Here is a 24,088-nt window from a genome sequence, read left to right as displayed (position 1 = left end):
AGCACTTTCACCCTTCCCTCACCATCCTCCTCTTCCTCGTCCTCTGTCCCTCTTGCTCGCTACTTGTCACAGAAGACTTTGTCTCCCATTAGTTAAGGCAGTACACTGAAAGTACACTCATGTGAACTCTACTCACAATGACCAAACTATTAGCCTACAACCCTCCTATTCTTGCTGTTGTCAATAAGAGGGAACAAGGTCACAGAAGCTCTCACTTCCTGAAACAGAAAACTAACTGAGCTAGTAAATCAGCTGAAATCTGCCATTTTGCTTTCCCAAGCCCAAGGCCCTTAAAGCCATGCTAGCCCCAGCTACAAATATGTGCACCCACGTCCACCCCAGCCCCCCACCCCCTACGATAGTGGAAGGGTCACTTGTGCTAATCCCCCACCAGAGCTCTACAGTCTATCCCATCTTGCACGCCTTGGTTCCTTCATATATAAAATTCATCACTTTTTTACAGATTATATTTATCACATCTGCTGGAAGGTATCATGAGGATTAGATTCTAACTGTGAGATACTCGCCCTGGTCTCTCATACTTCAAAAGGATACATAATTGATACCTATTATTAATAATTATCGTGCCCAATTTCTGGTTATCTTTGTTCTTTTTACTCTTCTCCCTCTCCAGTTAAATATGCTAGTTCCCCCATCTAAAGTGAAAAACAAAGTTAAAAAAGAAACTACAAAACGATCTTGGACATTAATGTTCTTCTCTAGCTATGGCAACCCTCCCCCTCACAACTAATGTTCTTCAAAGAGTTATCTACACATAGTGTCATTCCTCACCTCCTTTACCTTCCTTCCATTCACTTTTCACCTCCCCACCTTGAGGCTGCTCACTCACCAAATTACTTGTTATTAATTCAACAGCTACTTTTCAAGCTCTATATCCCTTGCTCTTACTTTCGTAGTACTAACCTTTCTTTCCTTAAGATGTTCCATGACACCGTGCTTTCCTCATGTCCCCCTCTTCCCCCCACCACCTCCTGGTCCTTCTCAGTGTCCTTCGGGGGCTCTGCTTCCTTCACCAAACCTTTTCCTCAGGGGTCAAAAGGCTGGATCAGTGTTCTGACTTTATACAGTCCTTCTGGTTGAACTTACCTCTATATCCATTCTGTTTTCATTCCAAAATATTTAACGAGTAGCTATTACATAAGCTCTGGGATAAACACAAACATACATGATTGCGTGATAGATGGTCTGACTGGCAAGAATGCGAAGCGTACAGGGAATTATGAAAGCATATAATGAGATCTGGCTTGGCTACAGTGATCAGGGAGGACTCCTTTGAGGATGTAACCATTAAGTTGTGAACTAAAAGACTAATAGGAGTTAACTAAGTAAAGTGGGAGAGACAGAAATTCTACACAGTGTGTGGAAAGGCTCTTTTGACAAGAGGGAACGTGGCTGTTTAAAACTCTGGAAAGCTAATGTGACTGAAACAAAGGGAAGGAAAATAAAATGAAGCCGCTGAGTAAGGCAAAGGCCAGACCACGCGATGCTTGCCAGTCATGCTACAGATTTTCAGATACCAAAAGCAAAAAACAACTCCCTGGCCACCCAAAAACCTTAGAAATGAAAGATGCAGAAACAAAAACATAATAGAAGAATTACTATATAAAGATGAAGAAACTCCCCCAAAATTAGAAAAGGAGATAAAAAATAGAGTGAAAAGAATTAAAAGGAAATTCCAGAAAGGAAAGTGAGACAGGAGAAATTTAGGATAAAAAGATCCAAGTGAAGGGCACGAGTTTACAGGTCATAAAGACCTGCTGAGTGCCAGTACCACGGACGAAAAGGTACCCGCTCCAAAGAAGCACTGACATCTCCGCACACTGTAGACAAAGAAAAGATCCATTTATGTCCAGGGCTGGGTAAAAAGAGACCATTTACAAAAGATTAAGTATTAAAATGGTTTCAGGGGCACGTGGGTGGCTCAGTCAGGTAAACATCTGGCTTTGGCCCCGGTCATGATCTCGTGGGTGGTGGGTTCGAGCCCCATGGAGGGCTCTGCGCTGAGAGCTCAGAGCCTGGAGCCTGATTCGAATTCTGTGACTCCCTCTCTGCCCCTCCCCCGCTAATGTTCCGTCTCTGTCAAAAATAAATGAACATTAAAAATATTTTTAAAAATGGCTTCAGATATGTCAACAGCAATCATGAAAGAAAATCAATGAAACAATGCCTTCAAAGTCTGAAGGATAATTATTTCCAAACTCTCATGTGAGAGAATGAAGAATACACGATCAGGCATGCAGTATCTAAAAAATGTACTTCTCTTCACAAAGATACCAGAAAATTTGTTCCAGTAAAGTGTGAGGTAAACCAGGAAAGAGAAGGATGGAATGTAGAAAACAGGAGACAGAACACAGGAAAGGGGAAGAGAATTCCCAGTCTGATGAAGGGAGATTCTAGAATGACAGCTGTGCACCACCACATGCGGAGGCCAACCCGTCCACCCAGCAAGTCAAGAGACCCTGGGGAAATGTGGCTGTCTTCAAATGTTTAGAAGCTATCTTTGCGGTAGGAACACAAGAACACCTGAAAACATTTTTAAACTACAAAATGCTCTGCAAAAGGTTAAGATTATGACATGGCCCAGAGGGTAAAACTGAAACTGACTGGTAGATATCACAGACAGAAGCATATTTTATCTCAATGTGGGGAAGAGATTGTAATGATAAGAGAAGCCTGAAAATGGACCAGAATACCCCTGGCAGGTACTCAAGCAGACAGTGGATGATAATTTAGTAGTGATATAGGCTTCCAATGGGTAGTTGAATTAGATGATCAAAGTGTATGGCAGTGAAAGCATTTTATGATCCTTCTGTAAATGCTCTGGAAAAACAAAAAAAGGTAGTGAGGAAAAGAGAGAGAGAGAAAAAGAAGTTAACAATACCTTGAAGGCTAAGTTTGACTCTAAGTGCTTTTTCATATAGGAACCAAATTTAGAAGCTAAAATATATAAAAGTGATTCTAGTGTATTTTTCCTGAGCAATGATCCTAGAAGTCAGGAGAGACCATTATAGACATAAAAATCTGAGCAGATGATTATATTTAATTTTGGGCCATTTAGGATCCCCCTGTGAGTTTTAAACTTTAGCATTCCAAACCTGACAGCACTAGGGCACTATAGGGTGGTAGGAGAATTAAATGAATGACTACAGATAAGGTGGTTGGGAGAGCGCCTGACACACTGAAGCACTGTGTCCGTGTTAGCTATTACTAGGAGTCCGTCCAAACCTGGATTAAATAACATGAACTCTAAAGCCATATTGCCAGGATTCAAATCTTGCACCACCACTTATTAGCGATATAGGTAAATTACTTAACCTCTCTGACCCTCAGTTTCCTCCTCTGTAAAATGGGGACAACAGTCCACCTATTTCATAGGGCTGTTGTGAAGATTCAATAAATTAACATACGTAGAGTACTCAGAATAACACCTGGCATACACTAAGAGCTACATAACTGTTAAATGTTGTTACTATGAAATGGCAGGTGAGAACTGCCTTTTTGACTATTTTAAAGTTCTCAGCTCAAAGACTATGGCAATTGGGTTGCCTGGTGGTTCAGATGGTTGAGCATCGGACTCAATTTTGGCTCAGGTCATGATCCCAGCTTTGTGGGATCGAGCCCTGTGTTGGGCTGCATGCTGAGTACGGAGCCTGCTTAAGGTTCCCTCTCTCTCTCCTCAGCCCCTCCCTCCCCCCACACCCCTGCTCGCACTCTTTTTCTCAAAAAAACAAACCAAAAAACTATGGCAATTAATGGAACAAATGTCTTTCTGAAAGTAAATGCTGGCAGGGAGCCTGGGTGTCTCAGTTGGTTAAACGTCTGACTCGATTTCAGCTCAGGTCATGAGATCGCGGTTTGCGGATTCGAGCCTCCCATCAGGCTCTGCACTCACCGTGTGTAGCCTGCTTGGGATTCTCTCTCCTGTTCTCTCTGTTCCCTCTTTGTGCTCTCTCTCTCTCAAAATAAATAAACTTAAAAAAAAAAGTAAGTACTGGCTATGAAGTTTATTTGTCAAATGAATCATGCTTTCCTGTTGTCAGATACTGCAAACTGGAAATGTGTGATTAAGTGAAAAATGTTGGTTATAAATCATTTTTAAAAAGTACAAAAAGCATATACATAAAAGTCCTTTAACTTGTTTTTTTCTTCCCAAACCATATAAAGGAAAAATAGAACTACTGAAATTTTACAAGACAAGTACCTTACCAGGAATTGAATTTCCTTGGTGCTAGCTTCACACGAGAGGGGGAGATGAATCCTGAGAGGTTGCCTGACCCTAGCACTCTGTAGAAACAGAGCAGCTTGATTTCTTTTCTGCTGTCATCCTTTCCTACTCTGAATAAGTATCAGTTAACGTGAATAATAAATACGCACCATCAGTCCAAATTAAAAAAAGCAACACCTCTTAGCATCACCATGTATGGATATTTTTTTTAAATGTTACATAATGCTACAGTCGTCACATTTAAAAAAAATTTTTTTAATGTTTATTTATTTTCTGAGACAGAGAGAGAGAGAGAGAGAGAGAGAGAGACTGAGTGTGAGTGGGGGAGGGGCAGAGAGAGAGGGAGACACAGAATCTGAAACAGGCTCCAGGCTCCAAACTGTCAGCACAGAGCCTGATGCAGGGCCCGAACCCATGGACTGCGAGCTCATGACCTGAGCCAAGGTGGGACGCTTCACCGACTGAGCCACCCAGGGGCTCCTGCTACAGTCCTCACATTTAACCCATTTTCTTTCTTAGTACAATCTTTGAGAAAAACAGAGTACAGGAGAAAGTAAAGGACTCCAGAATATTAAATTATCTTACCTGAATGTTACTGCTTTCACAAGGAAGGACGCTGCTTTCTGCAAGAGGTGACATGCATATGTGAGAGTTTTCAATACTGAAGGCAATTCCACTCACAAAATCAGTCATGGGCAAACTCCCATTATCAACTGGCTCCTTAATCCAAGTGTTCTCATCTGCTATCTCTACAGGATCAACCATGTCCACAGTGTTGTTCTCCTTCTCACTTTCAACATCCTGCAACAGTGCTAATTCTTTCTCAGAAGCACTGGACTGATTCTGTGTGATAGACATGGCGGTCACCACTACACGTGTGCCACGTGGAGACGTGTCACTGTCCAACTGCTGCAGGTGTGCAGCGGTGTCCATGGCTGGTGATGAGGCATCCGTGGGAGGAAGATTCACTTGGTCTTCATTTTCACCGTGAGCCTCAAGAGGAAAGGGTATCCGAATCAGTGAGGTCCGATACTGAGTACCACCCGTACACATTTCCAGTCTCATAGGAGACCAATTCTTAATTGGTGAGCAACCATCTATATAAGGACTTCTGATGCATGGATTAGTAATTCCGTTAGAATTTGTTGTTCCAGACGAATTATCAGGAGAATGAAAAGTAAACTTCCTTTGTTCTAAAAGATTGGAAAGGAAAAATTACATCACAAAAACATACAAATGGAAAAGACATTACTGAATGGTAATTATCGTGTTTTAATGCCAGAAAAATTGGATTTCTGTAATACTGTACTATTTACTTAAGTGAAATTTAGGTGTTAAAAACAACAGTGCAAATGAATGTGTCTCTTTAAGTAGGGTAAGACTCTTCAAAAAGAATTCCTCTGGTACTTCCTTTCAATTATCAAAATAATTTACTTCCTGAGAATTATTTCCCCATAAACATATTGCTACTATAATATATTGTATATTATATTAACATTGTATATTACTCATTTACATATTCACATACAACATTATTATAGTAACAATACTATTCATATACAAAGAAAATACTGTATAAATCAGCTGACAGCTACAAGTTAATAGCTGTACCTGGTAAATGAAGTACGTAAAAACCTTGTGAAATACTACAAGCAATTTGTTAAAAGGCAAGCAAAAAACTGTAGAATAGTATTTGCAATAACAAAGAATTTAATGGAGCGCCTGGGTGGCTCAGTCGGTCGAGTGTCTGACTTCGGCTCAGGTCGGCTCAGGTCATGATCTCAAGGCTTATGAGTTCGAGCCCCGCATCGAGCTCGCGGTCAGCGCAGAGCCTCCTTCGGATCTTCTGCCTACCCCACCCCCAGCCCTGCCTCTGCTCTGGCCCTTCCCCACTTGCGCCTGCCTCTCTCTCTCAAAAATAAATAAATATTTAAAACAAAACAAAATGAGTCAAAGACCTTAACAATGATAATCAAAATGATAAAAATGCTTTACAATGTAATACTTCTTAGAACTTCATTGGCTTAATGAAAACAAAAATTAAAAAAAATAAATAGGCAAGGGGCGCCAGGGTGACTTGGTTGAGTGTCCGACTATGGCTCAGGTCATGATCTCACAGTTCGTGGGTTCGAGCCCCATGCTGGGCTCCGTGCTGACAGCTCGGAGCCTGGCGCCTGCTTCGGATTCTGTGTCTCCCTTACTTTTGCCCCTTCCCTGCTCGCTCTCTTTCTCTCCCTCTCTCAAAAATAAACAAACATTCAAAAAAAAATAGGCAAGATTCCATAACCAATCCTCCCAATGGTAAATAAACATACGAAGTGTTCAGCCACACAAACAATAAAAAATATTGAAGTTAAAGCAATAAGAAAGCATTTATTCAACAAAAACAGTAAAATACTAAGAATCCCTCCCCCCAAATAAATGGCCAATAAATATTCAGAAAGAGTTCAATATCATCATAATCAAAGATACAAAAATCAGTAAGAGACATTTTTGTAATATACCAAACTAAGAAACCTCACAAAGAATGGTAATACCAGTGTTTCTAGATGGGAGAAACTGACTTTCTTACATACTGTTGATAAAAATTTCAACTGATACAAACTTTTATGTAGAAAATTTGATAAAATTCATCCAGAGCCTTAAAAACATTCACCCCTTTTGATCAAATAATTCTACTTCTGAGAATTTAACCTAAAAATATAAATATGTACAGTACAATGTAAATACAAAAATAATAAGGTTTTTGATAAAGAAAAATTAGAAACATTTTAAAAGTTATCAATGGCTGAAAACAAATGATGCATCCATGACATGGGATATTATATAGTGATTCAAAATCTTTGTTTCAATAATAAATAATAATAATAAAAATAAAAATAAAAATAAATGATTTCAATGACCTATGAAAATATTCATGATACCATACTTTGCTAAAAAAGCAGAATACAGAACTGTGGTCCGTGTATGTCTATCTCCACACAAAAGTACATGTGTAAGTATTTATATAAAAGTACACATACATACATAAAGTATGTACAAAAGTACACATACATACATAAAAGTAGTTTTTAGGTTTCCAATTTTATTTATTATGAATAGCTTTTGATTGTGAATAATTTTTTCAACAGAAGCTGTAATTTTTTTCAGAGATACTGACATAATGTAAAGAGAAATATATAAATCTCCACACACTATACTTTAAAACCTTACTCAAATGTATCTTTACAAAATACGAATATCTGATTACCAAAGCCTGACCCTCCAGGTCAGAAGGCATACAGAAACCAACTGAACTCTAAAATTGCCATCTTTCTTTGATACCCTTTATAAGAATGCTTGATGTAATACTGCTAATCAGATTACCTGTGTTTAATAGTAGCACAGAACTTTGCTGAGAATCCAGTTTTTGAAGGTAAATTGTTCCTTTTATAAAAAAGCCAGTTTCTAAATTTCAGAAGGTGAGTGGAGCTCACCTAGTTAGAGCTCTATAGTTCGAACAAGCTAAAAAAGAACCTCTTTAATAACAAATAATAGTAACATGAAATTTCAAATAGGTATTTTATTCTGAGACATACCCGAGAGCGGAGTCTTTCCTATTTGAAGTGCAATTGGCGAGAAAGTGGGTGAAGAAATAGGTGAAGGGCTGGTTACACTTCCCAAACTGTATTTTTTTGTGCTCCCCTGAATAGGGCTGGAAGAAAACTGCCCCTGTGATAAAAATAAATAAATAAAATCACATGGTTCTTTTCTTAATTTGTTATATACACCATATGTTATTTATCTTCAAAACACATTTATAAAGTAGGTCATATAAAGTTTGGTCATCCACCAAAAGGCAAGGCATCTTATAGCAAGGACAATTAAGAAGACTGTTACAAAAATTTTGAAATAGAGTCTGTTAATCAAAATAAAATATAAATGCAGTGTTTAAACAAACCATTCTATTTCATCCTAGCAGCTGTTTATGAACAGCTTTAAATTAAATTACTCCATTAATGGCAATCCAGTTGTGAGATACTGAGAATCTTACATAGTTCAGTAAACAACTTACACTGAAATTTCTAGAGACTCGTGACAAATCTGGTCATCCCATATACCTCTAGATCAGAAACAGAATCTGACCAAAAACACTCCTAACGACAAAATGTGAACTAGCCTAATCCTCACGAAATATAAGATCCACAACAACCATTCCTGGAATGTGAAATGAGCATCGAGGTCCATCTCATAGCAAACTAACCACCACTTTTAGTGCACTTCTTACCGAACTTGGGGTCTGCACAGGGCTCCTACACCGTACAGGAGATAAATCTATCGAATAAAAAACCTCAAGTGAGGCTTGAGCACCACTGCGAGGACTTCTGGGAGAAGCTGGAGGTAAGGAGTCAGAAATACTTCCATTGCCATCTAAAAATAGCTTTCTTCTGAGGGATGAAGAACTGAGGTTTCCAGGAGACTGATCTGAAAATTCATCAGCTCTAAAATAGTCACCTATATTTAATGTTAACAGAATAAAAGGCAAAGCTAGTCATTTTGAAGAGCAATTATGCTTCAGTTATATGATTTTTTTTTAAGAAACCAGCATGTACTGTATGTTTGAATTTTGTTCAAAAAAGAGGGCAAGGTTTAATTGCATATGTGACGTTGGAAATCTGAAATTATTCTTTTTTGAGTACTTCATGATTAGTATAGGTAATACCAATAAGATGTGCCCATGAATAGTTTATGTCTACAGTAAAATTCATTATCACAAAAAGGCTAATTAAGGCCATGCTAAAAGGAGAAAGTTCAGGATGGTTTCCCCACTTCTTTAGAGACATTGCCACCTATTTCCATTTACGAAAAGCCATCAAAATAAAACCTTCTATTTAAGTTATTAAAGGTTTAAACAAATACAATACTTACCTAATACATTTTCTAAATTAAAATCCACAGGAAGAGACAGCAATGTCTGACAAGCAGCTGGAAGCAAGCAGATAAATAAATACAAACATAGATAAATCAATGCAAGCATATTACATGCAATTTAGCATGTGCTTCCCAATCAACCATCTCCCCATGCTGTTTCAGCCAAACTGAATAATTTCATTTATGTATTCTATTAACTAACATGCCAACTTTCTTTAAGCAGTTTCCCCGACTTTCCAGCACTGATATAAACCTGATAACGCCAAGAGTTAATTCCTGGTTGTACTGTTGGTGCTGGAATCAAAAAAGAAGCCAGCCTAAGGCGCCTGAGTGGCTCAGTCGATTCAATGTCTGGCTCTTGATTTCATCTCAGGTCATGATCTCACAATTCATAAGATCAAGACCCGCACTGACAGTGCAGAGCCTGCCTGGGATTCTCTTTCCCTCTCTCTGCCCTTCCCATGCTTTCAAGCACTCTCTCTCTCTCTCTCTCTCTCTCCCCCTCAAAATAAATAAACTTAAAAAAAAAAGAAGCCAGCCTATACACCTGACTCTTCAATAACATGGATTTCAACTGCATGGGTTCACTTAAATGTGCACATTTTTCAATAAATACAGTAAAGTACTATAAATGTATTTTCTCTTCCTTAGGATCTTAACATTTTCTTCTAACTTATTTTATTGTAAGACTACACTACATAATACATATAACATACAAAATATGTGTTAATCAACTATGTTATTAATAAGGCATCCAGTCAACAGTAGGCTATTAGTAGTTACATTTGGGGGGGAGTCAAAAGTTATATATGGGTTTTTGACTACATGGGGCACTGGTACCCCAAGCCCCCAAGTTGTTCAAGGGTCACCTGTATTTGGGGGTAGATTTCCCAATATCCGCACACATTTTTTTTTTAAATGCTGTCCCAAACCAGAAAACAACTCACATGCTTTGAACAAGAAAACAACACACTGAGGCGCCTGGGTGGCTCAGTTGGTTAAGCATCTGACTTGGGCTCAGGTCATGATCTCTCAATTCGCAAGTTCGAGCCCCGTGTTGGGCCCTGTGTTGACAGCTCGGAGCCTGGAGCCTGCTTTGGATTCTGTGTCTCCCTCTCTCTCTGCCCCTCCCCCCTTCATGCTCTGTCTCTCAAAAATAAATAAAAATGTTAAAACACACACACACACACACACACACACACACACACACACTTCTGCTATTTCTAAAACTGGCAGGATATATCTATTCTGATTATTTTTTAAAATGAGCTTTCCTATAGTTCATTCATAATTAAATAATTTCAATTCCAGACTAAAATGTTATCACACAAACTGAATTTAAAATCAAATGTAGTTTAATGTGGAACATTCTTCATTTTAGATTATATTTATACTTACCATTGCTTTTCTCAGCATGGATGGTAAGCTTTCTTCCAACTGGAGATTCACTAGTTATGTTAATACCTGTAAAACATATTAAGTGTCAAATCTTATATTTTATATTCTTAATTTACTTTAGGATTACTTTTTTCAGAGTAAAAAAAAATGAACAGAGTGAAAACTTTTACTTTACAACACTTAAAAAATAAATGTCTGCATATATAATAATTTGGCATGTTTCTGTTAGTTTTTTAACTTTGAGGGAGCACAAAGATAAAACTTAAAGGATTGCCACAGCAAATAAGGAGGCACCAAGTAACAATTTTTAAGCAAAGTGCGGTTACTCTCCATTATGTTAACCTTAAAAGATTGAGGATGCACGTTAGCATACCTCAAAGTCCTCAAGTCCTCTGTTGCTTAATGTTTTTGTAATATGGGTTAGATAAACTGTCTGAATTAAAATGCCAGATCATTTTGACAAAACCTAAAATTTGATAAAACCATGCTCAGTTTTTTTTTTTTTTTCATAACAGGAGTCAAAAGTAAGTGAAAATAATTTTTTTAACTGAAAATTAATGACTACTAAGTTTTGTAACTTGAAAATAATCAGATAAAAAAACAAACACACAATGAAAAAAATGACTAATATAAACAAAATAAAAGGGAGGAAAAGGCACGGAGAAGAAGAAAAAAAAACTCCAGAAAGCTTAAAACAACATTACAGAATACAGTAACTTAACAAACCTAAATAAATAAATGGGTGAATGAGTAAGTGGGTGGACGGGCAAGTGAATTGAAGCCTCCTATTAAATGCTATCAGAATAAATAAAAAAGAAAATTCTACATTCAAATGCTTTCTTTGCTGTAAGCAGTGTGACCTTCTATAACAAATACAATCAAGGCACTATGCTGCCAAAAACTCTATGTCCTTCAGTCTGCAGTCCAAACACCTTAGCACCATAGGAAGCCCTTCAAAACCTTGTCTCTGTCTCTAGCACAGTCGTCCTCCAACTAAACACTAGTTATTTGAACATCTTCAAAAAACAGGTGGCTAGGGTGCCTGGGTGGCTCAGTCAATTAAGTGTCCGACTTCAGCTCAGGTTCTTGAGTTTGAGCCCCACGTTGGGCTCTGTGCTGACAGCTCAGAGCCTGGAGACTGCTTCCAGATTCTGTGTCTCCCTTGCTCTCTGCCCCTCCCTCTCCCTCTCAAAAATAAACATTAAAAAAATTCTTTTAAGATAAATCAATAAACAAACAGCTTCTCTCTCACATTTAGGTATTTCTCATACTATTCTCACTTTCCTCCCTCATTTGCTGAGTCTGGCTAATTAAGTCTCAGCTTAAATTATCTTCCAACAGCATTCCTCCTCTGACGTTAGATTAGAAAGACACCTACTGGGGCACCTGGGTGGCTCAGTCGGTTAAGCGTCCGACTTTGGCTCAGGTCACGATCTCACAGTCCGTGAGTTCGAGCCCCGCGTCAGGCTCTGGGCTGATGGCTCAGAGCCTGGAGCCTGCTTCCGATTCTGTGTCTCCCTCTCTCTCTGCCCCTCCCCCGTTCATGCTCTGTCTCTCTCTGTCTCAAAAATAAATAAACATTAAACAACAACAACAAAAAAAAGACACCTACTGCAGCACTATTACGCTTTTCAAATCTTTTGCAAGTGTTTCTTTGATTGTTTTCCCCTAGGACTTTTTTTTTCCAATATATGAAATTTGTTGTCAAATTGGTTTCCATACGACACCCAGTGCTCATCCCGAAAGATGCCCTCTTCAATACCCATCACCCACCCTCCTCTCCTTCCCACCCCCCATCAACCCTTGGTCTGTTCTCAGTTTTTAAGAGTCTCTTATACTGTGGCTCTCTTCCACTCTAACCTCTTTTTTTTCCTTCCCTTCCCCCATGGGTTTCTGTTAAGTTTCTCAGGATCCACATAAGAGTGAAAACATATGGTATCTGTCTTTCTCTGTATGGCTTATTTCACTTAGCATCACACTCTCCAGTTCCATCCACATTGCTACAAAGGGCCATTTCATTCTTTCTCATTGCCACGTAGTACTCCATTGTGTATATAAGCCACAATTTCTTTATCCATTCATCAGTTGATGGACATTTCGGCTCTTTCCATAATTTGGCTACTGCTGAGAGTGCTGCTATAAACATTGGGGTACAAGTGCCCCTATGCATCAGTACTCTTGTATCCCTTGGGTAAATTCCTAGCAGTGCTATTGCTGGGTCATAGGGTAGGTCTATTTTTAATTTTTTGAGGAACCTCCACACTGTTTTCCAGAGTGGCTGTACCAGTTTGCATTCCCACCAACAGTGCAAGAGGGTTCTTGTTTCTCCACATCCTCGCCAGCATCTATAGTCTCCTGATGTGTTCATTTTGGCCATTCTGACTGGCATGAGGTGATATCTGAGTGTGGTTTTGATTTGTATTTCCCTGATGAGGAGCAACGCTGAGCATCTTTTCATGTGCCTGTTGGCCATCCGGATGTCTTCTTTAGAGAAGTGTCTATTCATGTTTTCTGCCCATTTCTTCACTGGGTTATTTGTTTTTCGGGTGTGGAGTTTGGTGAGCTCTTTATAGATTTTGGATACTAGCCCTTTGTCCAATATGTCATTTGCAAATATCTTTAGAAGGACTTTTTAAATAAGCTTAAGAACACAATAAAATGAGAAAAAAATTTGATGGTTTTGATTACATCAGAATAAGAATTTCTATGCAACCAAAGACATGAAGAACAAAAATGGTATATATATGGCGGAATGAGAGATAGTATTTCAAATGTTTAGAACCAATAGAACTATGTTATACAAGGTGTCTTAGACATTAACAAGAGAAAAAAGACAGCAAATCCACTAAAAATATGACCAATAAATTATTAATAGGTATTTTACAAGAAAGAAAATTTCAAAGATCATTAGTATATGAAGAAATGAAAATTTCAACAATCACTTAGAATGTCAAACAACGCATAGGAAAGGCAAACATGTGAAAGATGGATAATGCCAAATGTTGGCAGGGCTGCGGGGACACAGGAATCCTAGGCACTGTTACTGGTTGTGTAGACTGTGCAGTCATTCTGGAGAGCAGGGGGGCACTGCGTAGTCAAAACAGGGAAACAGCCTATACCCTAGAGATTCTCAGCCTGTATGTACAATCTAAAGAAAATCTCACTGAAGACCATAAATAAAAACACACGATTATATTCATTGAAGTGCCTTGCTGCATAAGTATTAGTAATAGTAAAAGTTAACAGTATAAGCCAATGTGAATAAACAAAACCATTCTTGCCTCTGAACACAGTATAGAGACCACATAGGAAGGCTGACTCATCTGTTCAAAAACCCAAAATAAAAGTAGTGTCTATGAAAATGGCACCTTGGATAGAAATTTTAGGGCTGGGAGGGACATTAACAGACAACTATGTCGTTCAATTCCTTTGTTTCACAAGTAAAGAGCTGAGGTCTAAAGAGATTGAATAATTTGATCCAGATTAGCCCTACAGATTTAAAGTAGCAGGAGGTCTCCCAGCCCAGGTCTCCATCTGCTACTGCACGCGACCTTCGGTTTATAATGGCTGAGAATGCAGAATCCAACTGAGAACGCCTAGTTTTGAATCCAGGTTCTACCACTTCTATGATCTCTGTAATCCTGAACAAGTGCTTTCACCTTTCTAAAACGAGGTTTTCTCATCTATCAAATGAGGCCAATAATAGTACCTACCGCAGGTGAGCTGCTGTGAGGAATTACTGAGAGTACTTAGCACTGTAGGGCATATGGAGAGTGCTCAAGCCATTTTACCTATTATTGTTGCGTTTTTGCTAAACAATGGAACAGTCTCTCTTATACTGAGAGCACAATTAATGCATGCTACATAAAAGAGTGGACAACTTCACTGAAATGAGCCTATATGTATAATACTCTAACATTGCTCACAACTCAGAGGACATTGAGAGAAAATATAACCATTTCCTGCGGGTGGAAAAATATTTGAAAGATTCCTGGCTTGTCCTTCAATTTCCTTACCAATATTGCAGATAATCAGCTATATTCTTTTACCCTAGAGGTCAAGTGTCCATACCTCCTTTACCTTTATAAGAAATCAGTAAATTAGCAAAAAGCAAAGCAATTTAAGAATCTCGTTTTAGAAATTAACCTTGAATATTGGGCAGAAATCATTAACAACTCAGTTCTTTATTCAATACCAACTATTTCTGCATCAATGAATCCTCTACAACCACCATAACTGATATTCACAACGGTCATGAAGAAAAAGTTAAATCAGAATAAAATGGCCCAAAATAAGAACTCAGTACATTTTAATTATGTTTTAAACTGTAACCTTTAAAGAGTTTTTTTTTATTAAGTTTATTTATTTGAGAAAGAGAGAAAGACTGAGCGTGTGCAAGCATGAGCAGGGGAGGGGCAGGGATAGAGGGCTCTGTGCATTTAACTCTATACAACTCTGTTGTGCTGTGTTCAGAAGCATAGCTGCCATCTGTCACCATACAATACCAATACAGTATTCCTGACTGTATTCTCTATGCTGTGCCTTTTATTCTCGTGACTTGTTCATTCCTTACTTGGAAGCTTGATCCTTAAAAGGTTAAATCTTCTGGTATCCAGAAATCTAATGTGTATCAAGCCCCTTACCAAAGCAGACAAGTGGACACTTTACTACATATTGCTTTATAGTCACTGAGTTTTATGATTCTATGATTTTTATCTATTCATATGATTTTTAGTACAACTCACATTTACTGGAATGATACTCTGAAAGCTGTTTCCCTTCATGATCAGTCCAAGGAGAGGGTACAATGACATCTTTTGTGAAAAACTAGAAAAATTAAAGTCATACAATTAGGCGTGAATTCCTCCCAAAATATAAAAAGTATCTGTTATTTTCAAATAATCAAATAATCACCAAACATGTTACACAGACTTTATAGTTACATTTAAAAATTTTAATACTTAAAAGCACAAATGACCAAAGGTGAAATAGAAGAAATTTACAGTATATATAGAAAGAGAAATGTTAATATTTCAACCACTTAAATATTTCAACTACTCAATATTAATCGAAGGGCAGAAAATATTTTTAATTCCTCCCAACTTGGGTGGGGGAAGGTGGGGATGACAAAAGGGAGGATGAAGAGGAAAGAAATAAATGTAGATAGATGTACACAGGTAAGCTAGTATGAATGGTGTGCTGGTACTGGCTTACACTGGCTCTCAAAATCTAGTAAGTTTTCAGGAAATTTGTGCATCAGTTGTTAAAGCTAATGTTAAAAACTTGTAAAGTTACAATTAAATAAATTATATCAAAAATAAAGGTAATATATGCCCCCACTCATTATCTGCTAATTATTTTACACTCATGAGGACCCATGCTCTTGAGATTATGTCTTTTGCATCAGTATGGTGTAATGCCCACATACACTGGTGCACCACTGCCCTTGTTTTATCATTCAGTGATGTCACGTCTCAAAACCGGCTATGGTTGGAGTATTTACACTGCAGACAGCAGGAGTCTCTAAAACTCATACTCTTACCACAACCAAAGGGCCAGTTGTTAAACATTAACTGGTACACCACCGGCCAGTATTCTCAAATGGAGATAAAGCATTTGGATATGTATCTTTCCTTTTTTCATCCCAGATATAAAATAAAGCCTACTACAAGATTTTCCCCTTCCGTCTCTGTTTTAGAGGGAATTCAAAACATTTTCTTTCCTGTATTTTTTTTTTTACAGATGTAATTTTTTTAAAGTAATCTCTACACCCAACGTGGGACTCACCCCCAAAACATTTTCTTCATATTTTGCCATACACACGATAAAGAACTAATTTCCTTGACATGAGGAAAGATATGAAAGAAGAGGGGAAGGTGGCAAAGATTATGATATGTACAATTCCCAGAAAAAAAAAATAAAGGACCCATAGACTAATGAAGCAATGTATTTAGTTGACTCAAAATGAAAGACATACAAATCCAAATTAACAAGATGAAATTTTTAAAGTGTTAAGAATAACACAAATTAAGGGTTCAAAAATAATCAGTATTGCAGATAATGAGAAAATAGAAAGTACCATAATGCAGCCTGGAGTAAAAATTGTTACCACCTTTTGGGAGGGCAGTATAGCAAAATTTATCAAAACTGAAATTACAAACAAAGCCTCTGACTTAGCAAGTATGTTTCAATTACACAAAGATGTGTACAAGTGGGTTCACTGAACCATTATTTGCAATAGAACACCAAACACAACCTAAACATCTATCAATAGGGGCTGACTTAGGATACGACACATTCATACAAGGAATACTACACTATTATTAAAATCAAATGTGCTAATAATAATAAAAATAAAAAATAAAAAATAGTAATAAAAAAACTAACATTATTAAGCCAAAAAAGCAAGATGTAAAACAATGCGAGAATGATGATCCCATTTATGCAAAACTGTTAAAGGCCATTGGCTATTATATATATAAAATTAATCTGAAAGTATAAATATCACAGAGTTACTTTCAGGAAGTAAGATGGGAAACAAGAAGCTCTTCGTTTTCATTTTATAATTTTTCTTTGAAGTCTAAATTTGTTTTGTTTTTACTACCTACATGTATTTATTCTTTCAAATACTTATACATTTAAAAATATTTGTTTCTGATATATTTGTTTCAGATACACTGACCCTAATCTTCAGTCTGACTTCATTTTCTTGTATTTTCTACTGAATTTCCCTTTAAAGTTGAGGTTCAAAAGGGAAAGCATATTTCCTAAAATGTTGGGAAATGGGAACCAGTCTGAGAATATCTAACTGTGGTGGAATCAAGTGATTCGATCAGAAGGCAAATTCTGAAGTTTCTGGATAAAGAAGTAAATAATGTTTGAGAGCAGTACAGTATGTGAAATGGTTTTTGAAGAAATAGGCTGTATCTGAAACACAAAGGGAAAATATCGACACTAGAAAAGTAAGTGCAGGAGGGGGAGAACATCACTGGATCTCGAAACACTCCACAGCTGAAGTCTTTGGGGTGCAGAAGGGCCAAATATAGCTAATGAATAGAGGGAAGCAGAGGTGGCTAGCAAGGGAAAAAGGAAAAATAAATGTTGCCATGACATAAAGGGAAATAACTAGATTGCTAATCCTTATTTACGCTCTAAGAGAAATTCATCAAACAAAGGAGCAAGTGAAAAACTTAGTTTATTATTTTTATTAAAAAAAACCCACAGACCCTACATTTGGAATATACTTTTTTCTGTTTTTCAGTAAGGTATTTTATTTCATGCAATATATTGTATGTCTTAAAAATTCAAATTAACAGATAAAATCATTACCAATGCCAATCTAGATTTTCAGGTCTGAAAATAATTCAACTTCCTCTACATAAACTCCAACTTGAAACCAAAGCTTGTGCTCATCAGTATTCTGAAGGCACAAGGAAGACAAACTGTGCTAGGCCCGGAGAATGAAAAGACAAACGAAGTACAATATTGGCCAAAAAAATCCCTTAGTCTAGGGGAGAGAAGTATTAAACCAATCATTACAATATTGTAAGCGCTCTGGGAGAGGCAGGGGAATGGATGAACAACATCGTCTTATGGGTGCACAGAAGGGAGCTTGACAAAGCTGGGGACAGGCCAGGCTGGTGGGGACCTGGAATGGCAAATGATTGAAGGAAGTCATCCTAAAAGAGGGGACATGCATGCAGAATTGACGCTTAACTGGCTTAATGATCAGTAACAGTTTTAAGTTACCTCTTCAATGGCTTTTTGTCTTTTGTCTTCCACATCTTTATCTATTCTATACAGAGATAAAGGAGAAAAATAACCATGCCATTACTTCAGCTGATTGAACATTTGAAATAATAAGCTTTCAAAGAAATACTTTCCTTCTGTTGAAACTGGCAAATGTTAAGCTCATCTTAAAGAAAAACTGGTATCTTATCACATTAGTAAATGACAGTATTTAGATATTTGGCACTGGCTGTAGGCTTACCTCCCTCTTTTCGATTCAGTGTAAATGGAAGAGTATTTTCTTTAAAAAGGCTTACAGTGATATAATTTTTAAATTACTAGTTACAACATAAAGTAATCTGAATAAACCTCGTCCTTTAACCATCACAAATTAAGAAGTATTTCATTCTACAGAAATCTAAAAATTGTCCAAATTCTTTTTCTTCAATTACTGCAAGTTTATCATAGCTATAATTTTAGAATGAACTCTTACTCTGAAATAGAAGAAAAGAAACGATTATCCTTACAGTTCTCAATAAAGAGGCAAAAATTTTACTTATGAAATAAAATACTGACAATGTAAAATTCTGTCCAAATGAATTTTTTTCACTTTGATACAATATGCAATATAGCAACACAAATTTATCAGCTATGTAACATGTCACGTCTCAAGTACCGGGCACAGACCTGCTAAGAACAGAGCAGTTAGCCTTGTAGGACTTATTACATCTGTTCCAGGAGAGAACATTTGCTTTCTGTCAATAAATTAGTAAAACACTTCTTCTTTTTACAATTTATTTTCTCTCAAAAATTTTCATGTATGTATTTTTTTTTATGGCTTAACAAAAATTATATAAGAATGTGTTTCAGAAACTAAAATCAAATGAGTTTTTCAAGTAAGGGAATTATGAGAAATTAGATTACAATGATAATCCACACATCTCAGCTTGAACAACAGCCATCTGGGGGGCAAATAAATCAGTTTTCTTTACCTTATCATGAACACAACCAGGTCAAAATGACAGTGCATAATAATAACAGCATGTAGTATTTAGTAAGCTCTGATTTAGTATTACCTCATTCAGAAACATTTTGCTGCTTCATCAGAGGGACTTTAAGAACCTGAAATAGTCAAGTGACTGCTAGAAGCAGTGAATATCGGTTTAGGCAAATATTGTAGAACCTGATCACGGGAGGTTCTAAGAAGTCATACAGGACAGAGTATCCTGACCATTACATCACAGAACACTGGCATGATGCATATAGGTTACTGGTGTGCCTTCAATGAGTCCTGAGTCAGGGAGGGCCTTTTCGGGATTATTAACCTCCCGTATGGCCAGACTTATTTGTTTGCACTCGTCTGTCTTACAGTTATCATTTTTTATGTGTAGCGGTATCAAAAGGGTGGGAAGCACTGAAATTGGGAACTCATATTACACAGGAAGAGACACTGGAAGCCACTGTTTCTAAGAATGAATCAACACATTTTGTTGAGAATGTACTCATTATCCTCGGTAGAAGCAATAACCATACATTGAATTACAATAGTAATTAAAATTAGGGTCTTTACCACTCTTTTCCCCTCTTTTGTATTACAAATCTATCTACTGAAATACACCAAGATTCTTTCCATAAACCTACCTAAACAATTCATCATTTATTAATAAATATAGAAATGTTGTGTCACACCTTTGGTTAATTGTATTGTTGTCTCTCTAGATGGGAATAATAGCCTATCCTACTTCAGTAGTGCTCAACGTGCTAAATAAAGACTTCATAACTGAAAGATAATAGCTAACCATGTTTGAGTATACCAAGAGGCAAATAATAAAGCATATACTTTGCGTCAAACAAAAAAAATCAGCCTAATTTGTAACTCATTTGCTTTTAGATATTCTTTTTTTTCACCTTCTCTTCAAAACTGTTATTTACATTTAATTAAAAATTCTTTAATGCTGTCCTCGTTCTTTTCCCTTTCTACTACACTTTGGATGGACATGAATTATGAGTGAATGGTCATCAAGTTACTGAGCCGAGAGAGGAAGGGGCAGAAACATCCAGACGAGTATTTGCAAAAACATCTTATCAGGTGTGCATTTTTGTGTGACTGAATTCTGAAGTTAAGAGGTAAACAATTGTCCATTATTGTGGACTGACAACACATGTACCTTGGGACTGAAAAATAAAAGCTGGTCTTACCAGTACTCAATTGTTTCAAAAATTAAAATTAAAAAAAAAAATCAAACTATAAAACTGACATTAACAAGAATCCCCCAAAACTACTGACAAAGGCTATTATTTATAATTAGAGTTTACAGTAAATCACAATCAAAAAGCTAGGTCTGTTGCACCAAAGAAGTGCACATTCTCACTACACTGGACATCATCACGCAGCACAAAACACAAGTCTGGGCCACACTATGCTTAGAAACAAGTTAAGGCTGCTCTGATTACTAGGTTGACTTCAACACGATGTAATTCAGATCCCTAAGGGTCCTATATCAAAGCTGGATAATGTCTAGAAAAGCTCTCTGTTGCTAACGGATACCCTTTCATTCAATGTGTCTTAACTTGGTAAAGGGATTTTAAGCTTCCCCAAACACAGATGGCAATGAAAGAATATTTTGCTTTACCCTACCACCAAAAAAATAAACAATACAAAAATTAACGGGAGAAGCCACAACCATGTAGAATGATACAAATTTCAAAATGTTCTTGCTTCTACCAAGTGCTGGAAAGCACAGTTGTCCCGTAAGTAGCAGAGGAAGATTATCTCTTAAAAAAAAAAAAAAAAAAAGGTTCCTACTCCCTACTGTTAGCAAGGGAATCTTTCTGGATATAGTTCTTTGAATTTACTCTTCATTTAGATACAATAAATGTCTATCAAAAATTTTCCTCCCTGATATCTTTACATATAAATATATTCAATCACTGGAATTTCTGATGTCCCTTTGAAAGTATGTTATTACACTTAGACACAAGAAAAGAAAACTTACCGAGAATGACTTAAGTATAAAGCTTGACGATGAATGTCTTCTGGGTCTATTTCTACCGGATTTATTACAGCTAGTTGATCAATAGACCATCTAAATTTCCCTGGGGTCTTAACAAAAGAAAGTGAACTTATAAGTAAAAGCAAACTAAAATAGTTCATCACAATGCTAACAACTGTCAGCTTCAAAAATAATGTGAATGGTTATAATACAAAAGTATTTTAAAGCTCATATTTTAAAATTTGGCTTTACCACTAAATTAAATGGCAAATGGTAATCAAATCATAAAACCAACTGACTGGACCATATCTATTTTAAAATACTCAAATCTTCCATTTGGGTGATTTTTGAAATTACATAATAATGGAAAAAAGTCACAGTAGAATAATGAAGTATAGAAACTTCACAATTAATACTCATCAGTGATGCAACATGCCCAAGTAAAAATCTTTTTTAAGAGTTATCATAGCTCTTTACTTTTACTTACGAATGAAGTGAAACTAAACAAAGTACTAACTACAGAAGTGCCTACAAAGGTTCATAAAATAGTTGATCCTTAAAATAATTATGAATGGTAATCACTGCTGCTTTTCTGTAGTCAACTATCCAACTGAACCAAAAACTTATCCAAAACCTAATCTGTAATTCAGAATGCATTTTTGACAAAATCAGGCTTAAAAGGTCAACATGCCACACATTCTGGCTTTGAGGATTAAGTTGCAGCCAATCCATTATCTATTCTATATTAACATATAGCTAACATTTAATAAGGTTCAATAAAAAATCACGAGGTCAGATTCATGACTCAATATAAACTACATAACTGTAAAACTTTCCTGCACTTGGTCTTTGTTTAAGCTGGTATGAAAGTGTAGTATAAACAGCCACACACTTGGCAGTTTTTCTAGGTAATTTACTAGGTTAAGAGATTATACTTCAAAAGAACTCCGGTGTTCTTGCTCTTGTTAGGTGGCAAATAACAGCAAACATAACCTAGAAGGATGAAGTCTTCCCTAACCTCCAAGAGAGCATTTTCCCTTCCATATCACCCTTGTGTTTAACCACTAATCGTGGCACATATATTGTTTTGAAGTCCCTAGATTAGTTATGTCTATTCCTTTAGAGTAGAGGTTGGCTTCTACAATCCACAAGCTAAAAATGGTTGGAAAAACTAAAAGGATATTATCATTTCATGACATGTGAAAATTATATGAAATTTAAATGTCCATAAAGAAAGCTTTATTGAAACACAGCAAGGTCTCATTGTTTACATATTGCCTATGGTTGCTTTTGTGATACAAGGCGTAGGTGACTAGTTGTAACAGCAACAAGATGACCCGCAAAGCCTAAAATATTTACTGTCTGGCCCTTGACAGAAATAGTTTGGTGATCTCTGTATTAGAATACAAGCTTCTTGAGAGTTTGTGTCTGATGACCCTGACTTGTTCTCTATGTCTAGCACTTTATCGAATACAAAGCAGCATTCAAATAGGTTTCCTGAATAAATGAGAATAGATAATTAGAGGACATAGCTTCTCCTGGAATATGGTATTAGTTAATATATCAGCAATCATACTATCTAGCTACACCTAGTTACAGGAAGCCAACATATTATCCACTGAATAAAAAAAAGCAGAAATGCTAACAACATCAAAAAAACAAAAACAAACAAAAACAAAAAAATCCACCTAGCTAACTTATTTTTAGCCCAACCACTACACTATAGTGAACTTTACAACTAAAAAAGCACATTCCAGATATACGTGCTCCATGATAAATTTCTCCCTTAACTTGCTAAGAAAGATGTTTACATTGAAAATAGTTTGTAAACACTAACTTATAAATACTAGTCAAGAATAACTTACTGGTAATTTCGTTGATTTAAAAACAGAAGGACTGGAGAGCGTTTGTTCATGGAGATTAGAATAATCACCAGGACTTTCGAAAGGATTCAAAACTGGGATCCTTCCTGGAGTTTCCGGTGTTATTTGCATTTTTGATTCTTTGACATCTCCCATAGCACAGAGAGAAAACTAAAAAGAAATAAGTATGGACAATAAAACTATAAAGTTCCACATTCACTGGGACAACTAAAATGTATTCAATAAGCATATTTCGCAAAAAAAAAAAAAAAACTCAAAATCTAACGCTCTTGGGTTTTTAAAAAATATATAGTTTACAAAGAGGCATCACATATAGTTTCTAAAGCGATCCTTAAAATAACCTTGAAGGCTAGAGAGGTATGGTAGTAGTGATACCATTTTGCAGAAGAATTAAGCTCAGAGAAGTTAAGTGGCATATAAACAGCAGTCAGCCAAATATGAATGTGTTCAGGATCGATCTGAGGCAACTAAATGTTAACAACAGACACAAAACTCTTTTCAACTAAAGGACTTACACCTATGGTTTCTTTATTTCACATCTCGAAGCATTTTGAACAACCTTCGGATATCCCAGCAATTGCCTATTAAACTGCAGTTACTAAACAACAGTTATTTACAACAAGCAAATATGAGACGAGGAAGCCTGTGCACGGGTGCCTTTCCTCCACATTAGCACCAATCAAATAAGTATGACTGATGAGGGCTAAGAAATTAACCGCCTTTGGTTGCCTCTCCTCAAACATCCTCCTTTCGCCGACTTCCAGGATAGAAGGCGAGACTGCATTGCTTTCAGTCATCGGGGGATACGACCGTGGATAAAGAATCCACTTCTTGGAAGTCTGAAGCAGCTGGTTTCGTTGGGTGAGGAGCAGGGTGGACACTCAAGCCAGTGTCACCCCCCAACCCTACACGATCATACTTTGGCGTCC

At 36.9% G+C, this 24,088-nt stretch overlaps 1 protein-coding gene across 3 annotated transcripts in view; it reads right to left on the bottom strand.

The window, feature by feature from the left end:
- The window catches only part of BORA (BORA aurora kinase A activator), a 28,706-nt gene that overhangs the window by 3,784 nt on the left and 834 nt on the right, over positions 1–24,088 (bottom strand). The window contains exons 2-10 of one of the 3 annotated variants that reach the window (XM_015543630.2): positions 23,142–23,309; positions 21,280–21,386; positions 18,305–18,350; positions 15,301–15,382; positions 10,556–10,621; positions 9,155–9,211; positions 8,514–8,740; positions 7,825–7,957; positions 4,832–5,439 (exon numbers count right to left, since the gene is read on the bottom strand). In XM_015543630.2, the coding sequence (XP_015399116.1) occupies positions 4,832–5,439; positions 7,825–7,957; positions 8,514–8,740; positions 9,155–9,211; positions 10,556–10,621; positions 15,301–15,382; positions 18,305–18,350; positions 21,280–21,386; positions 23,142–23,309 (1,494 nt within the window). The remainder of the gene's footprint in view (positions 1–4,831; positions 5,440–7,824; positions 7,958–8,513; positions 8,741–9,154; positions 9,212–10,555; positions 10,622–15,300; positions 15,383–18,304; positions 18,351–21,279; positions 21,387–23,141; positions 23,310–24,088) is intronic. The other 2 variants (XM_042978010.1, XM_042978019.1) reach the window with 2 other exon arrangements.

This window comes from Panthera tigris, chromosome A1 (genome assembly GCF_018350195.1).
Source record: "Panthera tigris isolate Pti1 chromosome A1, P.tigris_Pti1_mat1.1, whole genome shotgun sequence".
NCBI lineage: Eukaryota > Metazoa > Chordata > Mammalia > Carnivora > Felidae > Panthera > Panthera tigris.
The sequence above is the reverse complement of the archived record's forward strand: the minus strand, read 5'-3'. Positions and strand labels throughout refer to the sequence as shown.